Here is a 26,723-nt window from a genome sequence, read left to right as displayed (position 1 = left end):
AATTCATTCATGTTTTTTGGATATTTTCTGGTGTTTTATACTCCAGGGTACTGGGTTTAAAAACATGGACCGGGGTTGGGGATATAGCTCAGTGGTAGAGCGCTTGCCTAGCAAGCGCAAGGCCCTGGGTTGGGTCCCCAGCTCCGAAAAGAAAAAAGAAAAAAAAACAAACAAACAAAAAAAAAAAAACATGGACCAACACTGCCCAGAAGGTTTTAGGTCTTTATTATTGTTTTTTGCTTTTTTGAGATTGGTTCTTGTTATATACCTCAGACTGGCCCAAAACTCATAATCGTCATGCTTCTGCCCAGGATTGATCTTTAGTCAGTTTCTCAGGTCTAAATTTCTATAAATCCCTTTACTGTTTCAGGAGTGCTCTAAAATAATGGTCATCGATACTGAAAAACAGTATAGTTTTTTTTTTTTCACAATTTCTCAAACCCAGAAGGTTCAGTTTCTATCTATATAAACCCAGGCAACAAGAATTACAGCTTCAGAAGACGCTAAAGCGACTATCTTCCTCCCTTCTGTATTTGGAGACCTATCCAAGACTGCCCTTGACTCTCCTTCCTCACCCACTCGACTGCTATAGTCACACAGGAATGTGTGACTGAGCTAGCAGTGACACCTACACTTTTTATTGGGCTTTGAAATTCTAGCCACAAACGCCCACAGCCTGGGAATGGGCGGAGCCTCGTCTTCGGGAAAACTCGGCAGTGGGAGGGGTCTTCTCTCGAAGAGCTTCCGGAATCTTTCGGGCAGAGGCGGAGTCTTCTGCCGAGGGCCATTCGGAAAGAGGCGGAGCCTATGTCTCATCAGGACCAGTCTGACTGCACCTGCATCCTTAGCTCAGAGCATCCCTGGAGCATCTAAGAGAAAAACGCAGCTAGCAACCAAGGATCGTACTGTCGCAGGAGCAGTCGGCCATGCACCTTCCCCTCCCTTGATCTGGAGGTCTACAGCCGGGGCCTCGGTACTGATCGAGATTTCCAAAGTTGTCTGACCTCTGCAAAAGTGTTTCTATCAACAGCCTCTGATTACAACATGGCTGAGATCACAAATATACGCCCCAGCTTTGGTAAGTAGAGCCTGACAAACTAATTTGGGGGGACATCAGTGTCGTTGCAAAGCCAGATAGCTGAGGAATGGGCGGAGAGTAGAGTCCAAATGGGATTCTTTAATTGCCAGACCAGCCAGAATAGGGCCTGAGGTCGTGAGTAGAAGACTGTGGAGAGCCTCTGAATTTCAGCTGTGGACTGCAGGCACTGGCAAGGGCAGAGTGCCACCGAGGATAGGCAAGTCCAGGATGCTAAACCTAGATGGTAAACCCTTGATGGTGCACTGTCAGCACGACTGGAGGTGAGAAATGGCAAGCTTGCGGAGGATGTGAAACAGCCCCCCCCCTTTCTGGAGGAAGAGAGGTGGGGTAGGCCGAGCCCTCCCCTAGGGGCACGCAGGGCGGTGCCCCTTCCTCCCCCTCCTACTTCTGAGGGCTGCAGGAGAGGAAAGTGGCAAGGGGGATGGGACATCAAGATGGCAGCGTGGAGACTATGGGCTGGAAGCCAAGGGAGGCGGAGGCCTCCAGGGAAAGAGGGGTGCGGGGGTGGGGAGCACAAATGAAGCCACTCCTTAAGCCGGTCAGAGGGTTGCTAGGGCTGGGGTAAAATGCTAGCCCTGCATGCTTCATTCTGCACCGTAATGGTGTAGTCCTTCGCGGTGTTACCAAATGGCGCTTGGCGCCGCCGGGCGGAGAGATGACGTGATGTCTATTTCTGAACCTCCTGGCAGTGCCTAGGCGCCTCTTCCGGGGCCTTTGTTCCCTGTTTCCCTGGTCTAGCTTTTCAAAAAGGGGGACTCACCCGCGCCGGTGCTGGCAGGGGAGGCAATCCTGGCCTGGGGGAGGGGCTGGAGAGGCCCAGCCTGGGGGAGGCCGCTTTGTGTACCACAGAAAGCATTACGTCATCTCGGAGCGGCTGGTCCACGACCTAGCCCTTTGGGCTCTGAGAGCACTTTTACACTCCCTGGGGCAGAAAGCACTGTGGTAAATAGGTGGGAAAGAAAGCAAGAGAGGCTTGGCCACTTCCTTTCCTCTTGAGGAACTCCTCTATAACGTTTCAGGAGCGCAAACTTCTCATGCTGTGCACCAGACCACATAAATAAGTAAAATAAAATTGTTCTTCGATTGGAATAATTGAGTGAGAGTTGCTGCAAAGCAAACCTAGAACCTTCATATTCCTTAAGAAAGTATATCGGGGTTGGGGATTTAGCTCAGTGGTAGAGCGCTTGCCTAGGAAGCGCAAGGCCCTGGGTTCGGTCCCCAGCTCCGAAAAAAAGAACCAAAAAAAAAAAAAAAAAAAAAAAAGTATATCGCTCAGACAATCCAGGTGTAAGCATTAGGTTCCAAAATTTAAGGTAGAGACACAAGTCAACTTAAAAAAAAAAATGGCTTTTCTCCGCTCCCAAGTAAGAGGTATATGGAACTGAACAGAACCCAATGTTCTGTATTCTCGCAACATAATAAGACATCAGATCTCAGAGAAAGCATCCAGACAATGGACCTTCACACCCCTCAGCCCTTGTTCCTGTTTGACCCCAAGGCTGGATTGACCCCCAAGGCTGGATCTTACTGTATTTCTTCGACTTTGCTTTCTGTCTCTATCCTTTAAGTCTTGAGTTTCCCAAACTGAAATCCATTTTGTGAGAAACCCAAGATTTTCTTCACATTCTTTTGCTTCTTAAACTCTCCTTTTCCAGCAGAGTCCTTCCTCTAATTACAATTCTAGAGCCTTTTGAAAGTAGATGAAACAGAACCTAGACTTGTGGTTTCTTTACTTCCTGAGTTCAAGGCCAACTTAGGGCTACTTCCTGAGTTCAAAACCAGACTGGACAAGGTCTTAAGACTGGTTTCAGAAAAACAAGCCAGGAATGGTGACTCAAGGCACCCCAGCACTTGGGAGACTGAGATAGAATTGTCATGAGTTCAAAGCAAGCCTGAGAGAGTCCAGTCAGTCTGGGCTAGAGAGTAAAACCTTGTCTAAAAAATAAAACCAAATAAAAAAGCGATCCAGGCATGGCGACTCACACTACAATCCTAGCACTGGGAAGGTAGAGTTCAGAACATTCAGAATTCATAGGCCAGGGCCAGGAAGATGCTGGATCAGGTATGGAGTACACTTCGGCTCAAACCTGACAGCCTGAGTTCTACTATTAGAGCCCACATAAAGGTGGAAGGAGAGAAAGGACTCCACAAAGCTGTCACCTATCTCTACCCATATACTCATGGCATGTCACACACACACACACACACACAGTAATTTTTTTTTAAAAAACATTTATTTATTTAATGTGCATGAGTACACTGTAGCTGTCTTCAGACACACCAGAAGAGGACATCAGATTCTATTACAGATGGTTGTGAGCCACCATGTGGTTGCTGGGAATTGAACTCAGGACCTCTGGAAGAGCAGTCAGTGCTCTTAACCACTGAGCCATCTCTCCAGCCCACATAGTAATTTTTTAAAGATATATTTATTTATTTTATGTATATGAGTACACTGTAAATTCAGACACACCAGAAGAGGGCATCAAATCCCATTACAGATGGTTGTGAGCTACCATGTGGTTGCTGGGAATTGAACTCAGGACCTCTGGAAGAGCAGTCAGTGCTCTTAACCGCTGAGCCATCTCTCTAGCCCAATTTTTTAAATATTAAGCAAAAAAATTCAAGGCCAGCTTTGACTAATCAGCCATTTTGAGGCCAGTCTGGGCTACATGACACTCTGTTTCAAAGAATAATCAAACAAACAAAATACCCAGGGAACTAAATTGCTAGCTTAACAGTTAGGAGAACTTGTTGCTCTTGCAAAGGTTCTAAGATTAATTCCCAGAACCCACATGAAGATTCACAAAGATCATAACTCCAGCCCAGAGAAATCAGTGTCCCTTTCTGAGTTTCACAGGCACCGGGCATACACAAGTGGTACACATGCATACAAGTAGGCAAAACACTCATATATCTAGACTAGTCACATAAAGATTAAATAAAAAACATTTAATATATTTTTAAAGAAATTAAATAATCTAATCTTTTTTAAAATTCTGGTCTGAGCAGAGGCTGAAGGAATTGGGAACATCCCATGTGTCTCCAGATCCCTAGACCCTTACAGATTGTTCTAAAGAGAACTGCCACTCTGACATTTCCATGGGTTACAAAGTCCTTTAAAGCCTGGCACTTGATGGAGGACACAGGTCAACATTCAATTAGACATGACCTTGAAAAACAAAAAGTAACCAATCAGGATTTTCTTCTTTTTTGGTTGAAACATTCATTCACTCTGTGTGCACAGACACACAGCACGGGACTACCTCGGATGTCAGTCCCTATCGTTCAATCTGCCAGAAAGCTCCTGACTGGGGAGTGGAGAGCCATGTCTTCATATTGGAGCCATTCTGATTGACCATGCACTTGTTTACATGGGGGTTTACTTAGCTTTTGCTAAATGTCAGAAACTCAGATTTGAAAACGAGCAGGATGGGATCTTTGCCTCCTAGCTTCTCCCTGAAAGCACTCATCTCCCCGAGTGCATGATGTAAGTGAACATGAGTGTGGATAAGGCCTGGACATGCGCATCACGCTTTCTTGTGTTGATAACAGCCTTTCTCCTTACCTGTATTACTCAAAAGTAAAGCTGTTCATGTCATGTCTTACTGGTTCTCAACTTTCATTGAGTGGTAAAACATTGTTAGAAAATTAGTGACTCCAGTTCTAAGGGATCTAACACCCTCACACAGATACACATGCAGAACACCAATATATATCATTAAAAACAAGTCATTAGGGGGTTGGGGATTTAGCTCAGTGGTAGAGCGCTTGCCTAGCAAGCACAAGGCCCTGGGTTCGGTCCCCAGCTCCGAATAAAAAAAAAAAAAAAAAGAAACAAACAAAAACAAGTCATTAGGAACTTTTTTAAAGAAAGAAAATTTCATGAGTACATGGTCCAATCTCCATTGGGAAATCCCTTTTATTATTTATTTGTTTACTTATTTATTTAGGATTTTGTTGTTGTTTGGAACAAGGTCTCACCATGAAACTCAGGCTGGCTTTTTACATTGGTTTTTATTTGTTTTTAGATTTTATTCATTGGGCTGAGTGGAGGCTGCCCCACACGTTTAATCCCATTGCTCAAAGGGAGAGGCAGGGGAATCTCTGTGAGTTCAAGGCCAGCCTGATCTTCATAGTGAGTTCCAGGACAGCCAGAGCTATGTAATGACACCCTGTCTAGGAAAAAAGTATTTATTTTTATTTTATATATATATGGGTGTTTTGTCTGAAAGTACGCATGAGTACCAGCAGGTACATGCCCATAGAAACCAGGAAAGACCACCAGATCTCCTGGAATTGTGGTTACAGAGGTTGTTAGCCATCATGTGGGTGCTGGGAATTGAACCTTGGGCCTGTGGAACCTGGGTCCAGTTCTCTTAACTGCTTTGCCAGCTGGGCAGCCCACAAGCTAGCCTTTAGCTTTGCATGTTTGATTACAATTGTGTGCTTGACCCTGGCTTGACTCTTTTAATTGAGTCCAAAGTATATTCCACAGCCAGTGCACACTGGTGCTGGTCTGTTCTACAGAGTAATATCAAATCAAACCTCTCCTGTGAAAATGCCTAAAGCAATTAGGATTAAGTCAATTAGTTTTTTAGTGTCTTTAAATTTTCATTTGACAGGGTTTCTAGCACCCTGCTTTTCTATTCTTCCCTACCCAAGACAGGATTTCTCTGTATCACACCTCTGGCTTCCCTGGAACTCAGTTTGTAGACTGCCTCTGTCTCCCAAGTGCAGAGATCAAAGGCCTGTGCCACCACACCTAGCCTGCCTTTCTATTGTTAACAGTGCACTCTTTATCTTATTTCTTTATTCATGTGTGCATAGCCTTAATTATGTTTTTGAAAAGTACATGTGGGGGTTTGGGGATTTAGCTCAGTGGTAGAGCGCTTGCCTAGCAAGCGCAAGGCCCTGGGTTCGGTCCCCAGCTCCGAAAAAAAGAAAAAAGAAAAAAAAAAGTACATGTGGAAGTCAGAAGAATTCCTATCACACGACTTCAACAGTCATGGCAAGAAGTACCTTCACCCTGTTTTTGTATTTTTTTTCTCCAAGCATCTCAATTACATATAATTTACCCATATACATAATCCAGAGACTGGATTCTGGTGGCGAAAGGGTCAGAAGTTAAACCTGCAATGGCATTAGCCAATCTGTAGTCCAAGGAAAAGTTCTAAATTCTCAGGCGCCTTGATTATAAACTAGGGACATCGTTGGTCCTATTCATTTGTTCCATGAGTTCTTTGATTCGTAATAAAAAGTCTCTATCATAATGCCTTCCAGGGGCCTAACAAGTGCACATTAAAATATCTGACTCAGGGGGCTGGAGAGATGGCTCAGTGGTTAAGAGCACTGACTGCTCTTCCAGAGGTCCTGAGTTCAATTCCCAGCAGCAACATGGTGGCTCACAACCATCTGTAAGGAGATCCGATGCCCTCTTCTGGTGTGTCTGAAGACAGCTACAGTGTACTTATATATAATAAATTAATAAATCTTTAAAAAAAAATCTGACTCAGGACAGAGATATTCATTATTGTCACCGCTGTGCAGGATGTCTACTGCAGATTCAGTTGCACTGCCGCCTATGAGAGGTAGGACTGTGTGTACAGTGTGAGTCAGAGCAAACCTAGTGTGGGCCCAAGCCTGTGGCCCCTGGTGTGCCCCTTTTCCTAACTAAGTTATTGCCTATGGGGGGGCAGACTTGTCAGTCTCCAGAGGGTTTTATGTTCACCCTGGATGTCTGCAATCATAGTGTCTTCATACCCTCTGCTTCTAAACTGTAGGTTGTTGAAGTAAACAGTGGACCAAGTCTCTGTTTTTGATAAAAGGTTTATTTTGGCTCGTGGTTTCAGAGAACACAGTCCTTTGTCCACTGGCCCCATGTCTCTGGCCCATGTCGGAACAGGTCCGCATAACAGTACAAACTGGACCACAACCATTTGCTTCTTGGCAGCTGAGAAGCCAAGACAGAGACAGAAGACAGCTCTGTTCTTACTAAATTTGTCTAATGAATAAAAGCAGACAGACAAACACAGGTCAGGGTAATAAGCAGGTAGAAAACAAAGAAGGTGACGAGTTGAGCAGGGGAAGCCTCTCTCCTGAGGTGAGCCTGGGCCCGTGGCCTCAAGTAATTGAGACAGTGAGCCCTGAAAATACCCGGTAAAGGAGATGAGGGTATTTAGGAAGAGTCTGGAACATGCTAAAATTGTATTTATTTCCTTAGTTCTTCAAACTTCCAGCTCTTCCTCTAAAATGTAAGCGGGAACTATGGGCCTTAGGTAGTAAAACCCATTTAGCTTCGATGAACTTAAGTCAGGCAGGTCCTACTTTTAGGGGAAAGAAAGTTCTAATGGCAGGGAAGAGGGAAGCAAGAGGACACAGCTCTGTGTCTTTAGTTATTTGCTTATCTAGCAGACAGTACCTTTGCATGCCTGCTAGGTGTTTTAAACACTGCCTTACACTAACGAGCAAAATGACCCGCCCTCACAAGGGCTACGTTCCAGGGAAGATAATAAACGGTAACATTATGAAACTGAGTACTATGGTTAGAGCCATACAGAGGAAGCTGGGGTCCAAAATTAGGGACTTTGAGGCCAGCTTTGAATTATAATGTAATTACTTCTGTAGAGACGGGATCTCAGGTAGCCCAGGTTGGCCTTGAACTTGATACCTTCCTGCTGCCACTTCCCTAGTGCTGGGACTGCAGGTGTAACCACCATGCTTGGTTTTATGGTGCTGAACTCAAACCCCAGGCCCCTCAGAGAAGCACTGTGCTGATTAAATATGCAGCCTCTTTTTTCTTTTTCCTTCTGAGACAGGGTTTCTCTGTCTAGCCCTGGCTGTCCTAGAACACACTCTGTAGATCAGGATGACCTGGAACTCACAGAGATCCATCTGCCTCTGCCTCTGCCTCCTGAGTGCTGAGATTAAGGGTATGCACCACCAGCACCCTGGCTAAGTTTGTGCTTTTAAGAAGAACAATGAATGCTAGGGATATAACCTAGCAGCGGACTGCCTAGCATGCTGGCTGCCCTGAGTGGGCTACATAGCCCAGAAATCAACTAATCAATCAATAAGCTACTTAAAGAGGGTCTTAAAAGAAAATTATATTTTAGGTAGCATGTGTGAAATTCCTTTAATTTCAGCACTCAGGAGTCAGAGGCATCCAGATGTCTGTAAGTTCAAGGGCAGCCTGGTCTACAAATGGAGTTCCAGGGCAGCCAAGGCTACACAGTAAGACCCTGTTGAAAGAAAGGAAGAAAGAAAGAAAGAAAGAAAGAAAGAAAGAAAGAAAGAAAGAAAGAAAGAAAGAAAGAAAGGAAGGAAGGAAGGAAGGAAGAGAGAAGGAAAGAAAGAAAGGAAGGAAGGAAGGAAGGAAGGAAGGAAGGAAGGAAGGAAGCAAGCAAGCAAGCAAGCAAGCAAGCAAGCAAGCAAGCAAGCAAGCAAGCAAGCAAGCAAGCAAGCAAGCAAGCAAGCAAGCAAGCAAGCAAGCAAGCAGGTTGGGGATTTAGCTCAGCGGTAGAGCGCTTGTCTAGTGAGCGCAAGGCCCTGGGTTCGGTCCCCAGCTGGGGGGTGGGGGGGGGAAGCAAGCAAAGGAAATGACATTTGACATTTTCTTTCTATTTAAAATGCTGAGCTGGAGATGGCTCAGTGGTTAAGAGCACCTGACTGCTCTTCCAGAGGTCCTGAGTTCAATTCCCAGGAACCACATGGTGGCTCACAACCATCTGTAATGAGACTGATGCCCTCTTCTTGTGTGTCTGAAGACAGCTACAGTGTACTTATATATAATAAATAACAGTGTACTTATATATAATAAATAATTAAATCTTTTTTAAAAAGATTTATTTAAAAAATAAAGTAAAACGCTAGAAAGTAATTGTTACTCCAGTGGACACTTGTATTTTAGGGACCTAGGACCTGAGATTTTATAACAAGTTAAAAAATATATGTTCTATAAACCCAGAGCTTCTTTCTTCCTTTCTTTCTTTCTTTCTTTCTTTCTTTCTTTCTTTCTTTCTTTTTATTTTCCATTTTCCATTTCCACATTTATTTATTCATTGTGTTGGGTGAGACACACGCACTAAGTGTACAGAGGTCAGAGGACTTTCAGGAGGTGTTGTTTCCCTTGTGATTACTGGAGGTGAATTTAGGCCTTTGACCTTGTGACAAACACCTTTGCCCCCAGAGCACCCCACTAGTCTTTTTTTTTTTTTTTTAAGGTGGAGTGTCATGGTAATCTAGAGACCGGAAGCTCACTAGATGAGACATTAGTCAGGCTAGCTCTGGCCTTGCAACAGCCTCCTGGCTCAGCCTCCCTCATGTTTGCAGGCATGAGGCACTCGTCATGGCTCAGTACTCTGCCGTCTTCATGCCCATTCTGACCATTCAGTCACCTTTCTGAGACCAACTAAATTCAGCACCATACCCTCTCCCCACACGGCTCTTAGTCAGTTAGCAAGAGCCTGGCTGTTCGAAGTCTGTATTGGGTGTACTGGAATGCCTCCCTGAAACCGACAGCACAGCTCATGCTGTGTGCGGGGGCTGAGGTGAACAGATTCCTGCACAAAAGGCGACCTTCAAACACTCCACTTTCTGAGAAGCACAAATCACACTGAACAGTCAAATCTGCAAGTGCTTTAAGGTTTTAAAAAAGAAGAGTCAGGGACTGTCAAGATGGCTTTTTGGTTTAGAGCAAAGACTGCTCTTCCAGAGGACAGGGTTCAATTCCCAGCACCCATGCGGTAGCTTGCAACCATCTGTAATTCCAGTTCCAAGTTACCAAACACCTTCTGCCCTCTATGGGCACCAGGCTCTGTTGGGCTGCACAGACAGACAGACAGACAGACAGACAGACAGACAGACAGACAGACATGCAGACAAAACACCCATACATCTACAATGTTACTAAATTTTTAAAAATATCAGATGAGACACTACATATAGGTACATTAAGAAGCTAAGTGAGCCAGACTTGGGAGGCTCAGACAGGCAATCTCTGTGTGATCCAGGCCAGCCTGGTCTACAGAGCAGTTTGCAGGACAAGCCAGGGTTACGTAATAAAACCTTGTCTCAGACAACAGTAGTTAGGCAAATGTGCTCTGTGAATGTGTTCTGTGGCTTTAGCAGGAAGGCAAGGGTTTGACTCCCCTCCTGGGCTGTGAGGGGCAAAAGCTCCAAAGCCTGGACTCCCACTGTGCAGGCTGAAGTGAGGATTAGTTTGGCCCCAGGAGAAGCACTCTCTTGACAGGAATGGAAGTCATGTTTTGATATAACTCTGGTCTCTGCCTTCAGATGTGTCACCAGTAGCGGCTGGCCTCATCGGCGCCTCTGTGCTGGTGGTGTGTGTCTCTGTGACTGTCTTTGTGTGGACATGCTGCCACCAGCAGGCGGAGAAGAAGCACAAGACCCCACCGTACAAGTTTATTCATATGCTGAAAGGCATTAGCATCTACCCAGAGACCCTCAGCAACAAGAAGAAAATCATCAAAGTTCGGAGGGACAAAGATGGTTCTCATAGGGAAAGTGGACGAGGGAACCTGTTAGTAAATGCGGAGTCTGGCCTGCTGAGCCATGACAGGGATCCCAGAGGGCCTAGCCCTGCATCTTGTATAGACCAGTTACCCATCAAAAGAGACTATGGGGAAGAACTGAGGAGCCCCATGACCAGCCTGACCCCCGGTGAAAGCAAGCCCACCTCCCCATCATCGCCAGAGGAAGATGTGATGCTAGGGTCCCTTACCTTCTCGGTGGACTACAACTTTCCCAAGAAAGCTCTGGTGGTGACAATCCAAGAGGCGCATGGGCTGCCAGTGATGGATGGCCAGACCCAGGGCTCCGATCCCTACATCAAAATGACCATTCTTCCTGACAAGCGGCATCGAGTGAAGACCCGGGTGCTTCGCAAGACCCTGGACCCCGTGTTTGATGAGACCTTCACCTTCTACGGCATTCCCTACAGCCAGCTACAGGACCTGGTGCTGCACTTCCTTGTGCTCAGCTTTGATCGCTTCTCTCGGGATGACGTCATCGGGGAGGTCATGGTGCCCTTGGCTGGAGTGGACCCCAGCACAGGCAAGGTTCAGCTGACCAGGGACATCATCAAGAGGAACATTCAGGTGAGGAGGAAGAGTGTGCAGGGGAGGGATGGTCCAAGGAAGCATGCCAGGTCTCAGTGAAGTAAGACGGGGGTCAGAAGAGAAACGGTAATAAAGACAGGCGACAGAAAAGTCACTGAGGTCTTGGCTATCAAAGAGAAGCTGCAGTCAAAGTATAACAGAAGGCCTGGCAGGTGCGTGCCTCTAAGAAGCAAATTCTGGGAGACTAAAGGACAAGTTGCTTCCAAACTTTCACTTAGTGGTTGGTATCCTGATGCCACATCCAGCTTGCTTGGAACAGACTGGTCCACCAGCCCTAGACCCATCACAATTTATAGGACAAAGGGGCGAACCTGGTGTTCCAGAACCTGTGTTCTTTCTTGAGGGAACATGCACCCCGCTGCTGAAAAAGTATAAAAATTAATTCTCTTTATCCTCAGCTTCCTTTCCTAGGTGGGTGTAAATGTTATCATGAGTACGTGTGTGTGTGCGCGTGTGTTTGTGTGTGTGTGTGTGTGTGTCTGTGTGTGTGTGTGAGTGTGTGTGTGTGAGTGTGTGTGTGTGTGTGTGTGTGTGTGTGTGTGTGTGCACGCGCCCAAGGGCACCAGACAGCATTGGATTCCTTGGAGCTGGAGTTCTAGGCAGTTAGGAGCTGCCTAATGTGGGTGCTTAAAACTGAACTGAGTCCTTTGAGAACAACAGGATCTCTTAACCATGGAGCCATCTCTTAAGCCCGTGTATTTCTTTTTTTTTTTTTTTTTCCTTTCTTTTTTTCCGGAGCTGGGGACCGAACCCAGGGCCTTGCACTTGCTAGGCAAGCACTCTACCACTGAGCTAAATCCCCAACCCCTGTATTTCTTTTTATAAGCATGTTACAACTTCAGTTTAGCGCAGCACTTCACTTTCCAGGCCCTAACCTTTAACACAGAGACCTTTCCTTGGTTTGCACTGGGAGGAAGATGAGGACCTCCACACTGCTCTTTCTCCCTCTTTCCCCGCTCAGTAATATTACTCTGGAACTAACATCCTAAGCACACAGCATGAACAAGCATGCCTCCAGAGCATAAATGACCACCTGTCCTGGAAAGCCACCCAAGTCTTTCACATGGGGGCAGAGCAGGGCTGCCAGTGCTCGACGCCTCAGCTTCTGCTTCCCAGATGCATGACAGACTCTTCTGTCCCCCTCAGCTGACTTCCGCACTAGGTCATGATGAGGAACCAGGTAACATGCCTGACGTATTATTACCCTCTCCTTATTGGAGAAAACACACATCACTGGCAGTGTTTGCAACCCAGAGGCTGGATGGAGTCTGAGAGACAGACTTAGCAGAGGAGCATGTTACTGACAGGGTACTTGTCTAGCATGTGAGAGACCCTCGATTCACCCCCCAACACATAGGAGAAAAATGGGAGGGGGGATTTGTTTTTTAGGGTTTTTTTTTTAAAGATTTATTTATTTATTTTATGTATGTGAGTACACTGCAGCTGTTTTCAGACACACCAGAAGAGGGCATCAGATCTCATTACTGATGGTTGTGAGCCACCATGTGGTTGCTGGGAATTGAACCCAGGATCTTTGGAAGAGCAGTCGGTGTTCTTAACCACTGAGCCATCCCTCCAGCCCTGGGGGGATTTGTTTTTTTAATGTTGACCAAGAATCTGATGGAGCTGAGGATGACCTTGCGCTCCTTGTTGTCCTCCCTGCATCCCATGTGCTAGGGTTTGGGTGTGTACCAGCGCACAGTTGGTGCAGTACTAGATAGAGTTAGACCCCAGGTCTCACACATGCACGTAAGCATGCACTCTATCAGCTGAGCTACATTTCCAGTTTTTATTGTTTTGTTTCGTGACACACAGGGTCATGGTATGAAGTTCTCGATGGCCTGGAGCTTACTATGTAGCCTAGGCTGCCTTTGGGTTTACACTAATCCTCCTGCTTTTGCTAATTGAGTGCTTGGGAACTTTTGACTTTTAGAACTGAGCATCATGGCAGAGGCCTGAAATCCTGGCCAGCTCTTGGTCTGTGAGATGAGAAAGCTTAGGAGTTGAGGGTCATCCTCAGCTAAAGGTAGCTGAATGTCGACAGAGGCTAGACTCTGTCTCACTTAGAAACACACACACACACACACACACACACACACAGGCTATGAATATGGCTGAGTTGGTAGAGTGTGTGCTTTTGAGTCACACAACCTTAGGTTGGATCCCTGGTCCCATATGAAATTAGGAGGTAGAAGCAGGAGGATCAGGGGTTCAAAGTCAGCCTTCCCTACAAGTTTAAGAACAGCCTAAAGTACTTGACATCCTAGCTCAAAAGGAAAAAGAGACATAACATGAAAGGACAGTGGAGACAGACTACAGAAGGGAAATGTCCCCTTTTCTGTCTTTTTCCCTTTTTTTTTTTGGAGCTGGGGATCGAACCCAGGGCCTTGCGCTTGTGAGTCAAGCGCTCTACCACTGAGCCAAATCCCCAACCCCCACTTCTGTCTTCTTACCACCTTCTTTTCCTCGGTACCTGCTCCCCACTTTCTAGTTTCCTGGCTCCCATTTACAGGACTCGAGTGCTTAGCCCTGTTTGTCCTGGAAGGAGGACCATTTCCAACACCACCCACCACTCTTCCAGGCCACTCATGTGCTCACAGTCTGGTACTATGGGGGTAGGGGCAGGGCTCTGGGCCGAGCTGCAGCTGGGAAAAGACTGGAAACAAAGCAATCAAATCTAGGGCACTGGGCAGAGCGCACAGACAATGGCATTTGAGTTCTTCGGGGGAGAGCCAAGTTTCTTCCCGCTTTATTAACTCCTCTCATGAGGATGAAGCCAGGGCTAGGATCCTGAGGCCCAGACAGGACAGCAGAGCTTGCCAGACTCCCACACTTCTGAGCCCTTATCTCAGATCAGCCACCAGGGAGTCTGTCCTTCATTCATCCCCAGGATCCCCAGGCCTCTCTCACTTCCCTGTTCATCTTTAAAAGGCACCATTTTTAGAGGGGCCGAACACACACTGAGCTGCAGCTTCAGCCCAGCTTGTAAAAGCAACCAAACCTTCCTTCCAAGGTTCCCGGGTAGGAGGGCTGAGAATATGGCTCAGCAGGCACAGTGCTTGTCCACCATGCACAAAGCCACACAAAGGTGTGGAGCACGTGTGTTTGTGTGCCCTTCCACCAGCCCCAGGGGAACTTTCTTTAGAGACGGGGGTCTCACTGTGTAGATCTGGACACCCTGAGCTATGCAGACCAGGCCTCTGTCTGCAAAGTCCCGGGATGTGCCACAATGCCTGGACTACAGAATTGATTTTTTATTTTTACTTTATGTGTATGGGTATTTTGCCTGCATGTATACTTGTGTGCCTAACACCCACAGAGGCCAGAAAAGAGCATTGGATCCCCTGGAACTGAAGCTACAGACGGTCGTGAGCTGCCATGGGGTGCTGGGAATCGAACCCGGGTTGTCTAGAAGAGCAGCCAGTGCGCTTGACTGCTGCGCTCTCTCCACCCGTGAAAATAATTTCTTAAGCAACTGCTTTGTTTTCTTTTATTGTACTTAATAATCATAAGTGAACTCACATTCTCATGCTAAGCCTGCAACGGGAGAGAAAGGCTTAAGAGGTACAGGCAGAGAGCTGGGAGAAGCCGACTGGCAGACGGGACAACAGACGCATGAGATGGCCTCAATGTTTCTCGGGTCATGTTGCTTACCTGAGGCAGTGTCATGGGAATGAGAGGATTTTTAAAATCCCAGATTTGCATGTGACCTCCAGATCATCCAGTCTAGCTGTTGGGACTGAAAGGACAAAGGAAAACATGTCAATAGTCCAGGGACAAAAAGAGAGCTGTTTCCTGTGGGGAGGGGAAGCCTCTGAGTGTTGGGGTTTTGTCTCTTGCATTTTCTCATGGCTGTGATTTAGAGCAGTGGTGGTCCTGCAGACTTCTGGTCCCACAAAAGGTTTATTGAGAGCACATAGGCCCACACAGTGCAGATTCTAGCTAGAAAATTACTCTGAAGGAGGCTACTTACAAGGAAGTAGGCCTGTCCTCGCCAGGTTTTCATTGATCCAAGCATGTCCTTCAGGATCCTGGGTCTAATCCACTGTGCCACAGCAGAGGCTCTGTCAGACATGGCTAAATCTCTTCTCCGTGCCTTTCTGCTCCCTTGCTTCATAACAGGTTCTTTGCCTGACTGGGCCCAGGGACTGGGAAGCAGCCTAGCTCCCAGGCATCAGAGGCTCAAAAGAGCCATTGACAGGGCTGCCTGAACTGAGAATTGAATAGAAAGCAAAAGGGAGGGGGCCAAGGGAGCAAGGAGATCTGGCCTTCCCTGCAGAATGATGGATGGCAGTCAGGTTGTGGCTGCAGGCTTCAGTAGCACAGAGGGGGGTGGTCATGCTGCCCAAGGAAAAGAGCCAGAGGAGGAGGAAGCCAGGAGATGGGTGGGTAACTGTCTGAGAAATGGTGGAGGGGAGAAAACGGGAAGGTCTGTTTCCCCCAAGAACTAGGATGGGGCACAGGGGCTCTGCAAGAACAGATGATCTGGGCACAGTCTAAGCAGTAACTAGGAAACGTATGCAACAGCTTTCAGGGTTTTGGTTGGAGAGAGGGTCTCCCCCAGACTACTGGATCTAGGTTCAAAGTTGCTCTCCCACATCTTTAGGCTTTGGAGCAGCTGGGTTAATGAGCACGTGTGGCCGTGCACAGCTCTAAGCCATAATCATATTTGTTAATTAGTTTGGAATTTGGTATTTTTTGTTTTTTGTTTTTTTTTTTTTTTCTTTTCATTTTTTCGGAGCTGGGGACCGAACCCAGGGCCTTGTGCTTGCTAGGCAAGCGCTCTACCACTGAGCTAAATCTCCAACCCCGAATTTGGTGTTTTTTAAAATAAGAATGTATCCTCTTTAGATTTGTCTTTTATGCTCATGAGTGTTTTACCTACCCCTGCCTGGTTCCCTGGGAGGCCAGAGAGCGTGTTCCATTCCCTTCAACTAGAGTTATAGAGGTTGTGGGCTAACATGGGGGCACTGGGAACCAAAGCCAGGTCCTCTACAAGGAAAGCAAGCAATGTTCTCTGCTGAGCTGTCTCTGCAGCCTGGTTTTTGGAGTTTTGAGACGGGCTCTTACATAACACAGGATGACCTTGGACTCCTGACCCTAAGGCCTGTCACAGTGGGATTACAGGCGTGAGCTTTGCTCCTGTGTAGGTGGTCTAGGCAGTGGTTGGTGAGACTTCATGCGTGTAGCTTCTCTGATGTTTCTAGGGCACAGTCTCACAACAGACTTCCTGGACCTCTGGCTGTTACAGTCTTTTCTGCCCCGTCTGGAATGATCCCTGAGCCTTGGGTACAGGAGACATGCTGAACATTCCTCAGTTGAGACTGGGCTCCACAACCCTGCATTTTGATCAGTTATAAGTTTCTGGAGTGACCTGTTGCAAAGGAATTACCTTTTTTTTTTTCTTTATTAACGTGAGTATTTTTTTTTTTAATTCTTTTTTTCGGAGCTGGGGACCAAACCCAGGGCCTTGCACTTCCTAGGCAAGCGCTCTACCACTGAGCTAAATCCCCAACCCCAACTTGAGTATTTCTTATTTACATTTAGAGTGTTATTCCCTTTCCCAGTATCGGGCCAACATCTCCCAACCCCTCCCCCTCCCCTTCTCTATAGGTGTTCCCCTCCCCATCCTCCCCCCATTACCGCCCTCCCCCCAACAATCACATTCACTGGGGGTTCAGTCTTAGCAGGACCAAGGGCTTCCCCTTCCACTGGTGCTCTTACTAGGCTATTCATTGCTACCTATGGGGTCGGAGCCCAGGGTCAGTCCATGTATAGTCACAAAGAAATTACCTGATGTGGCGTAAGAACTGTGCTTTTCCTAGACCCTGGAGAACAATGGGATTTGACCTTGAATTTTTAAAGGTTTATTTATTTATTATATGTAAGTACACTGTAGCTGTCTTCAGACACACCAGAAGAGGGCATCAGATCTCATTACAGATGGTTGTGAGCCACCATGTGGTTGCTAGGAATTGAACTCAGGACCTCTGGAAGAGCAGCCAGTGCTCTTAACCTCTGAGCCATCTCTCCAGCCCTGACCTTGAATTTTGTATCCTGTCTTTTCCCCTCAGCACTGAGATTAGAGGTGTTCTCTGCTGCATTCAGTTTTATAAAGTGCTCAGGATCAAATGCAAGGCTTTGTGGATGCTCAGCAAGCACTCTGCCAGCTGTGTGGGATTATTATTATTATTATTATTATTATTATTATTCCCTATTCTTCCTCCACAATTCAAGCCCTAAAAATCTGTCAGTTCCTTTAGAAGGCAGGGACATTCATGAAAGATGACAACTCCAGCAAAAACAGCCATTCCTCAACTAAGTTGATCACCATTAGCCCTAAGGACAAGACCAAAACGTTTGTCTGTGAATTCTCTGATATGCGTGCAGGAACACAAACTCAGCTCCTCTCTCTCTCTCTCTCTCTCTCTCTCTCTCTCTCTCTCTCTCTCTCTCGTATTTATTTTACATGTACGAGTGTGTGCTTGGGTGTATTTATGTGAATTATGTGCATGCAGGAGCCCATGGAACTAAGAAGAGACCGTGGGATCCCTGGAACTGGAGTTACTATAGGCAGCCGTGAGCGCTGTGGATGCTAGTAATGGGTCCCAGGTCCTCAGTAAGAGCAGCAGGTGTTCTTGACTGCTGAGCCATCTCTGCGTCCCCAAGATCAGTTTTCTTTTGCTTTGTTTGTTTTGAGACAGAGTCTCTCTACATAGCCCTGGCTGTCCTAGAACCCACAGAGATCCTCCTGCCTCTGCTTCCCAGGTGCCAGGACTGTGCCTCTGAGGGTCATGTTTTTATTTATGTGTGTATACCTATTTTTCATTTACGTGTGTGAATGTTTGACCACGTGTATGCACCACATCATTCAGTGCCCTCAGAGGTCAGAAGACGTTGATCTCCTGGAACCAGAGCACAGGCATTTGTGAGCTGCCATGTGGGTGCCTGGAGTGGAACCAGCTCCTCTACTAAAGCAGTGCTCCTCCTCCGGCCAACATGTCGGCCCCCTGCTTAATGTTTCCAGTTAAACAAAGTACATATGTGTTTCAGTGTCTTCCTGTGTATGCACCATGTGTGTGCCTGGTGCCTGTGGAAGTCGGAAGAGGAAGATGGGATCAGATTCCCTGCATGTGGAGACTATGGATGACTGTGAGCCACCACTCGGGTGCTGGGAACTGAACTCGGTCCCCTCCAAAAGCAACAAGTGCTCTCTCTTAACTACGGATCTGCTCAGCCCCCGCTCATTTCATTCGAATGAGTCAAAGCTAATGCAGACTCAGCCAGCTGGTAGCTGTTCTATTGAACAGCTTCTCCCTGGTATTTTGGAAGGCATTTACCAGGGACATTACTTTCCCTGTGATTATAGCTAATTGTGAAAGTGAATTAGGGTCTCTTCTCAGATTTTTGGAATACGCCGAAAGGAAACAACCCAGGAACATGCAGGTTGTCAAGGACAACGGCTGTTTATTGGGCATGGATACATAGGTACAATCAAGAGCTGATCACGACAGTGAAATAAGAACATGTGGAGCTTCAGTCGAGCAGAGGAAAACCATGGAGTACAGTCTGAGTCTACTAGCTCCTTCTGTACTTCTATCCCGAAAGCCAAGGGCTGCAGCTGTGGCAGTGGCTGCGAGATGGATAAGGCCCTGAGTTTGATCTCCAGGACCACCTTTCTATTTAGAAAAAGAGGGCCAGAAAGATGGAGAAGAGAGAAGGGGCAGAAAGCTGAAGGGGGAAAAACTTTTTTTTTTTTTCAGATACAATCCCTACATAGCCCCGGCTGTCCCGGAACTCTGTAAACCAGGCTGATCCAAAGCTCACAAAGATCTACCTGCCTCTGCCTCTTGAGTGCTGGGACTTAAGACCACCACACCTGGAAGGAAAATCATCTTTTAAAAAGGGGGGACGGGGGCTGGGGATTTAGCTCAGTGGTAGAGCGCTTGCCTAGCAAGCACAAGGCCCTGGGTTCGGTCCCCAGCTCCGAAAAAAAGAAAAAAGAAAAAAAAAAGGGGGGGGGGGGTGGAATGTTTTCCAAGCTGGAGAGATAGCTAGTAGTTCTGAGGACCTAGGTCTTGCAGAGGACCTGGATTTGATTCTCAGAACCCACATAGCAGCTCACAACTGCCTGTGATTGAGTTCAAGAGGGGATCCAGTGCCCTCTTGTCTGACCTGTGCAAACCCTATGTGAATATGGTGCACAGACATGTAGACAAAGCACCTATACACACAAATAATAAAAAAAAAAAAAAACTTAAAAAATAAAATAGGGTCTTGCTCTGGTAGCCCATGCTCTGTGTCTTCAGTGTGTGACCCTGGGCCCTGGGCCTTGAAAGGCAATGATTTCTTAGTCTCCTGCCCTTGGACCCCAGCACTGACACAGGGAGCTATAAACCCAAACGCTGTTGATTAGCTAATCAGTGTCCGGTGTGGTACACTCCTCTACAGCACTTGGGAGGCTGAAGCGTGAGTCCAAGGCCAGCCACGGTGAGCTCTAGGCCAGCCAGGGCTACACAGTCTGAAAACCAGCAAATGTTCTGCAGCCAGAGAAGCATGGGTCTCTGTAACCCAGGCAACGAGAAGCTGAAGCTGGAATGGAGTGAGGCAGTCCCTGCCCGAACAGCAAGATTTGTTTTTTTCAAATGCAAAATAGAGGCAAATTTTAAAGCTGGAGAAACAAAGGAGGGGAGCGAGGAGCAGTGGGAAAGTCAGGCAGGGGAACTGGCAAGCAGGTCACCTTGGGAAATTACAGCAGGCTCCAGAGATTTGTCTCAAGGACTTACCTGCCCAAGTCATGCAGTGAGGCAGAATGAAGAGTTAACCCATCTCCTGGTTCCCACCATACAATTTCCAAAACATGTGAATGGTGTGTGTGTGTGTGCACTCACATGTATGGGGGTGCAAATGCATGTGGAGACCTAGGATTGAGGTCCATTGTCTTCCCCTATTGTATCCACCTGATCTACCAAGGCAGGGTCTCTCGCTGAACCTTGAGTTCACCACTCAGACTTTGTCAGACACTGGCTAGCCAGCTTGCTCCAGGTATCCCAGTCTCTATGTCCCCTGTGCTAGGATTATAAGCAGGTCAAACTCACACACACACACACACACACACACACTCACACACAGACACTCACACACACTCAAACACACTCACACACAGACACACACACTCACTCACACAGACACACTCACACACACACTCACTCTCACACACACACACAGATACTCACACACATGCACACACACAGACACACACACTCACACACACACACCCCTTGTTTATATATGGATATATGGCTTTGGGGGATCCAGACTCTAGTCTTCATGCCTGGGCAACAAGCACTTTATACACTGACTCATCTCCCCTGGCCGTTTTGGTGTTCTGAAATGCTCTCATCATATCTCTCAGGATGGCCTGAAACTCATTACATAGTCTAGACTAGCCCTCCTCCCAAGTGCTGAGAATTAGGTATGCATTGTACCCTAGGTCATTCCTTCTACATTTCTGAGGATTGAATCTAGGGTGCCCACGTGGTAAGCACAAAGGCTACCACTATCCTACAATTCCAGCCCATAGTTTTCAAAGAAATAACCATTTTTTGAGACGAGGTTGCATTATTCTTTTCTGCTGTGTAGATCGGGCTGATTTCAAACTCACAAGGATCCACTGGCCTCTGCCTTTTGAGTCCTGAGAGGTAAGGTCTGTGTCACCACACCAACTCAAGGACAAACATTTTGAGACAAGGTCTGTGTAGTTCAGGGGTTGGACTGACTATGACCTTGAGCTGCTCCTCTCAAGGTCTGGTGTTATATCTGTGCATAGCCACACCCGGTTCAAGTTTATGTGTGGGGGCCACAGCTGACGTGAATACCTTCTCTGGTCTTGCTGTCGTGCTTGCCGTGCTGCACGGGTGAAGTCAGAAGGGAGCCAGCAGGAATCGGTTTTCTCACTTTGTACTTTCCAGGGTTGAAATTTGATAGTTGCCTGCTGTACTCCATGGGCCATCCTACCACTCACCCTTTCTTCGTTGTTTGTTTATTGAGATGTGGTCTCTCTACATAGCCCTGGCGGTCCTGGAACTCACTCTGTAGACCAGGCTGCCCACTGAGATCTCCCTGCCTCTACCTCCCAAGTGCTGTGGTCGAAGGTACACCACCACACCTGGCCCTCTGTGTCTTGAAATGGAATCTCTCACTGAATCTGGAACCGGGGGTTCAGGATTCACCCAGGCAGGTTGACCTGGGATCTGCCTGTCTCTACTTCCCAGCACTGGGATCCCTGGTGTGAGCTGCCGGGATGGTGATCTGGATTCTCCTTTTAAGTTTCACACCAAACTCAGGTCCTCGTGCTTTCAAAGCAAACACTTTACCAAGTGGCCATCTGCCTGCTCCCCCGTTTGTTTTTAAACTTATGTGTCTATGTGAGTGTGTACCATGTGTGTGCAAATACAACTGAAGTCCAGCGGTGGGTGCTGGATCCCTTGGAGCTGGAGTTAAAGGCAGTTGTGAACTTCCTTTGGAAGGACAAGTGCCCTTAGCCACTGAGCCTCCAGCACTCACCCCCCAATGCTAAGAACCAAATTAGAGACTGCTACATGCTGGACACAGCTGCCGCTTACAAAATTTGGTTTACCCAGTCTTCCTAATGATGCTGTGAGGGAGGGCTTCTGTTTTATGGAGGAAGGAGCAGAAGTTCGAGAATGTTTAATAACTTGTGACAAAACACTGAGTAGAAGTAGCCTGAACCAAGCTGGCAGATAACTGCTAACCAAACACTCAGAGCTGGAGGCAGGAGGATCAGTAGTCAATCCAACCACCCTGTAGAGAGTTTGAGGTCCCTGTGGGGCCAGAGAGAAGGAACGTGAGTGAGTATACCGCAGGGTAGCTCAGCAGAGCACTTTTTTTTTTTTTTTTTTTTTTTTTGAAACAGGTTCTCACTATACAGCTCTGCAGGTTCTCACTATACAGCTCTGCAGGTTCTCACTATACAGCTCTGACTGGCCAGGCTAACCTCAAACTCCTAAGTCTACCTCCGGAGTCCTGAGAGTTGACTGCCCAGCTAGTGGTGGAGTACTAGCCTAGTATTCAGGAGGCCCTAAATTCAATTCCCAGAACCACCCAAAAAAGAGGGCAGGGGATGGACACAGGAATCAGCTTTAAATTGGCCAGGGAAGGTTTCAGAGCTCTGGCAGTCTTGATGGTGTCTCTGTACCTCGCCTGAATCCACACCCCTTACTTGGCCCTGAGCACACCCACACGCAGGCTCTCTTCCCTCTCCTCTGCACAAGGCTGTCTAGTCTCCTGCTCTCCTGCCAGGATCTAACCTGAGGTCTCTCCCTTACAGAAGTGCATTAGCAGAGGGGAACTCCAGGTATCTCTGTCATACCAGCCCGTCGCACAGAGAATGACAGTGGTGGTCCTCAAAGCCAGACACTTGCCGAAGATGGATATCACCGGTCTCTCAGGTAGCAGCTATTTACTTCAACCCATTTCTTTGACTGAACCAACCGTACCCCACCCCTCACCGTGGTCCTGAGATACTCCATGTCCAGACCCCTTTCACGGTCCGCCTACTCCTCCGTCTGTGCTTGTTCCCCGTGACTAGCCAATAGGTGTCCACAGCCACAGTGGTGCTTGTGGTAAACCAACAAGGGCATTCTAAATCCCATGCATGCTGGAGCGGTTACCTCAGGTGAGACTTATAAAAGACTGCAGGTAATCTGTTCATCCCCATGTCCTTGACAGTGCTTCCTGATTTCTGCAGGCCTCTACCTCGTTCTACACCCCATACCTGCTCAGTCCCCCTGCCCCCACCCCCAGTCTAGGCAGCCAGACTCCTGGGTGGCCTGTGTGTTTTTATGGTGCAGTCACTGAAGCCCTGATGGTCAGTCAGCAGAGTCTCTTCCACCTAAACCAGTGGTTCTCCACCTTCTTAAACTGCAGCCCTTTAACACAGTCCCTCATGTTGTGGTGACCCCGCAACCAAAAACTTATTTTCATTGTTACTTCACAACTATAATTTTGCTACTGTTATGAATCATAATGTAAATCTATGATATGCAGGACATCTGCTATGACCTCTGTGAAATGGTCCTTAAACCCACAAAAGGGTCTTAAACCACAAGTTGAGAACCACTGTACAGATTCTTTTTCTTAAAAGATTTATTTATTTTTGAGTACACTGAAGCTGTCTTCAGACACACCAGAAGAGGGCATCAGATCCCATTACAGATGGTTGTGAGCCACCATGTGGTTGCTGGGAATTGAACTCAGGACCTCTGGAAGAGCAGTCAGTGCTCTTAACCGCTGAGCCATCTCTCCTGCCCACACCGTTCAGATTCTAAACACAGGACTACCACACATTAGAGGACCGTATCATAGACCTGTCTCTCTTCTTCTCTTTGGGGGGCTCCAGATCCTTATGTCAAGGTGAACGTCTACTACGGCAGAAAACGCATTGCCAAGAAGAAAACTCATGTAAAGAAGTGCACTTTGAACCCCATCTTCAATGAGTCCTTCATCTATGACATCCCCACCGATCTCCTGCCTGATATCAGCATCGAGTTCCTTGTCATTGACTTCGATCGTACTACTAAGAATGAGGTGGTAGGGAGGCTGATCTTGGGGGCACACAGTGTCACAACCAGTGGTGCAGAACACTGGAGAGAGGTGTGCGAGAGTCCCCGCAAGCCTGTAGCCAAGTGGCACAGTCTGAGCGAGTACTAACCCTGGGGCCAGGCGGGGAGGCACACACGGGGAGAGGTGACAGAGAAGCTGACTCAAAACCTCATTTTAGTCGTAGAAGATTTCTTACAGAACAAACCACACGAAGAACCTCACACTCCACACGGCTGCAGATTGGTTCTTAGCGTGAGGATTGCTTTCTTCTCTGCAAGGCACTAGACGATCTTTTGTTTTTTAAAATGAGGGGGGAAGAGAAGGGAAGACCCCAAGTCTATATATAACAATGTAACCTTATACTTGCATGTCTAATACAAACAAGAAATTAGCCTAACAATATCAAGTTGCAGATTTTAATCCATGAAAATTGTGTTTTGTGCCGAACTGTATTTGCTGATCCCCTGAAATTGGCCTCTCTTTATCAGGCTTCTCTGGGTTATTCCAGTTTTCCATCACCGCAGGAGAAAAGTCTGCTCTTGTAAAGCCCCATGTCCCCATCATCCAGTCCCTTTTGCTGTCACCTCTCACATCTCTGCTCTTTGGCTGAGTTACAAATCCTGAGGTCTGTAGTAAGTGAGGAAATGAGTGGGGTTTCCAGGAGAAAGAGTGGTTGAGAATGGGATGTGTGGGTAGTAGGCAGCCAGTGACTAGAGATTCCCCTGATGAGCTCAGGAGGAGTGGGGCTGGACTTAGGACTCTGATTTCTCCAGAAGGAGCAATGGAGGGTTCACCTAGAGCGAGGTACCTGTGAACAGTACCAGCGCGTCCTGAAAGCTGCTTGCAGGTCAGGGGACCAGGGGATGAAATAAGATGTCCATGTGGCCCTCTGTGGTGGGCTCTTCATCAGTGGTCAGCAGTCCCAGGTTTGTAAGGTTACACTGGCTTTTACTTTTCCAGAACTGTGCCGGGCGCTCAGGCATCTCTTCATTATGTAGCCAACACAGGTTGCTTTCTGTTTCCTAAGGAAAACAGGCCTCAGCCCCTGAGCTTTAGAGTGGTGGCTCTTAAGAAAGCCGAGTGGGGCTGAGTTGTAAGACCGTATGAATGCCTTCCGAGCTCCACTCTCCTCAGCAGAAGCTCACGGCTGGAGAACTGGGAGTCTCCCCACACAGTGAAGGGTGGAAACCAAAGTTCCACCATGTCTCTGCCACTGCACCAGACAGTGTAGAGCTTGTGCATCGTCCTGGAGCCCAGACCCAGGTCTCCACGCGGAGACTTCCAGAGGAAACGAGCGGTGAGCTTGGATGGGCAGTGCCTATTTTGACAGCCTGAAGAGGACCTCAGTCAAATAAGAGATAGCTTGATCCAGGGCCTGAACAATTAGCTGTAACTGAAGTGCCCACTTCCCTGAAGGCCATCACTTTCTAGCTTGCTTCTGAGAAGGGGTGGACAAGCTGACTTTCCATGGAGAGGGTTGGTGACAATGCCTTTGGTGGTTCCCCTCGTGCTTGTGGATCTGAATCCACTCTGCGCCCCCCCCACCCCACCCCCCAACCTCTCATTTGATTTTGTTTGCTTGGTTTTGTTCTTTTTCTGCCGACTCTTGGCAAGGCAGAGCAGCCCTGTACAGACGGGAAACCCCACTGTACTCTTGCTCCTGTCAGCCCTTAAATCCCATAATCTGACTCAGTGTCTCACCATCAACTGGGATCGCACCACTAGTCTCCGTCCTTTAACCCATGGAGTGTAAATAGTGTATCATACGTAGAAGAAAATACTTTTTGTTTTCTAAAAAGGCATTTTGACATAGTTTAACGAAAACCCGGCAGGAGCATTCTAAGCCCCATTAGGGAAAACGATTGAAACGGTTCCTCTTCGTCGCCTTAATGTGTAGAGATCAGAAGTCACTGCGCAGGCCCTGTCTCCTTGGGAGAAGGGATGCGAAGTGACAGGTGGAGCCTGGCCTCTGTCCCGCTGTGTGTGCCTCTGTAGCTCCCCCTGAGAAGTCTGGGAAACAGCCTCACCATGCTCCTCCTCCTTCCCCGTGCCCCTGCAGCTCGATCCTTTGCATCCTCTGGGTCTGCGGAGCGCGGGTGCTGGTAGGGGAGCCTGTACTTCCACAGGCTCGGGGCTGCCAAGAAAAGGCAAAGGGGTGGGCAGTACAGGATCCCTCCCTCCTACCTCAGGCCTGATCCATCATGGACTTGGTATCCTAACGCTTCTTAGCGGACTCTGGCTTTCACACATGTTCTTCACAGAGCTCACGGCTGTGGGCAGAGGCAGAACGCCTCTCCCTGGCCATTGAAAGACAAGAGAGTCACATCCTAGCTTTTGCACAAGGCTCTTGTGGTTAGGAATAGGTTAGGGAAAGGTCACTCCTGATTTCCCAGCAGCCAGTCTGTCTGTGGAGATTTCTTGACTCCTTGGGGACTCTGAGAACTGTTCCCAATATCAGAAGTTCCCTCTTGAGTTCTCCTTCTTTCAGCTCTCGGCATGGCCACAGTGTGCGTCTTGGTGGGCAGTGCCATGCTGGAGAGCAGATCTCCGTGCTGTGGGGCCCAGGGGGACCTACTTAGGAGGGGATATGGGAGACTTTATTACTGGTCATAGTGACATTGCCCTCACCACAATCCCTCTCCAAAGTGGTCGTCTTTCTTTACCTTGTGTCTTCTCTTGTAAAAATAAAACTCAAAAATAAAAGTGTCAAATTAAAAAGAAAAAAAAATGGAAAAAGCTAACACGAACTGTGTGAAGTTGCATAACGCTGTGACGCTAACCTGCAATGTGTAATGCTATCTTGTATGTGGACCTTGTCAATGCGCCACACACGTGCAGAATAAAGACTGACTCAGACTAAA

The 26,723-nt window shown here is 47.5% G+C and overlaps 1 protein-coding gene across 2 annotated transcripts; it reads left to right on the top strand.

Moving 5' to 3' along the window:
• The first annotated feature begins 213 nt into the window (after positions 1 to 213).
• On the top strand, positions 214 to 26,723 carry Syt11 (synaptotagmin 11). Of its 2 annotated transcripts, none has more exons than XM_006232748.3 (4): positions 214 to 1,078; positions 10,394 to 11,217; positions 22,589 to 22,712; positions 23,660 to 26,723. In XM_006232748.3, the coding sequence occupies exons 1-4, from the start codon at positions 1,045 to 1,047 to the stop codon at positions 23,968 to 23,970; spliced, it is 1,293 nt and encodes a 430-aa protein (XP_006232810.1). In that variant the 5' UTR covers positions 214 to 1,044; the 3' UTR covers positions 23,971 to 26,723. The 2 variants fall into 2 exon arrangements, with proteins under 2 accessions (XP_006232810.1, NP_113855.2); NM_031667.3 differs by having other exon boundaries at positions 793 to 1,078; positions 22,589 to 22,709.

Source organism: Rattus norvegicus, chromosome 2, assembly GCF_036323735.1.
Source record: "Rattus norvegicus strain BN/NHsdMcwi chromosome 2, GRCr8, whole genome shotgun sequence".
In the NCBI taxonomy this organism is placed as follows: domain Eukaryota; kingdom Metazoa; phylum Chordata; class Mammalia; order Rodentia; family Muridae; genus Rattus; species Rattus norvegicus.
Note: the sequence above shows the minus strand (reverse complement) of the source record. Positions and strands in the feature narration are given on the sequence as shown.

Excerpts from the sequence above, each read along its gene's own strand:
- Syt11 (XM_006232748.3), top strand. The coding sequence starts at position 1,045 with ATGGCTGAGATCACAAATATACGCCCCAGCTTTG. Across the intron at positions 1,079-10,393 it reads AAATATACGCCCCAGCTTTG|ATGTGTCACCAGTAGCGGCT; the intron begins GTAAGTAGAGCC and ends CTCTGCCTTCAG. Across the intron at positions 22,713-23,659 it reads TATCACCGGTCTCTCAGGTA|ATCCTTATGTCAAGGTGAAC; the intron begins GCAGCTATTTAC and ends GGGGGGCTCCAG.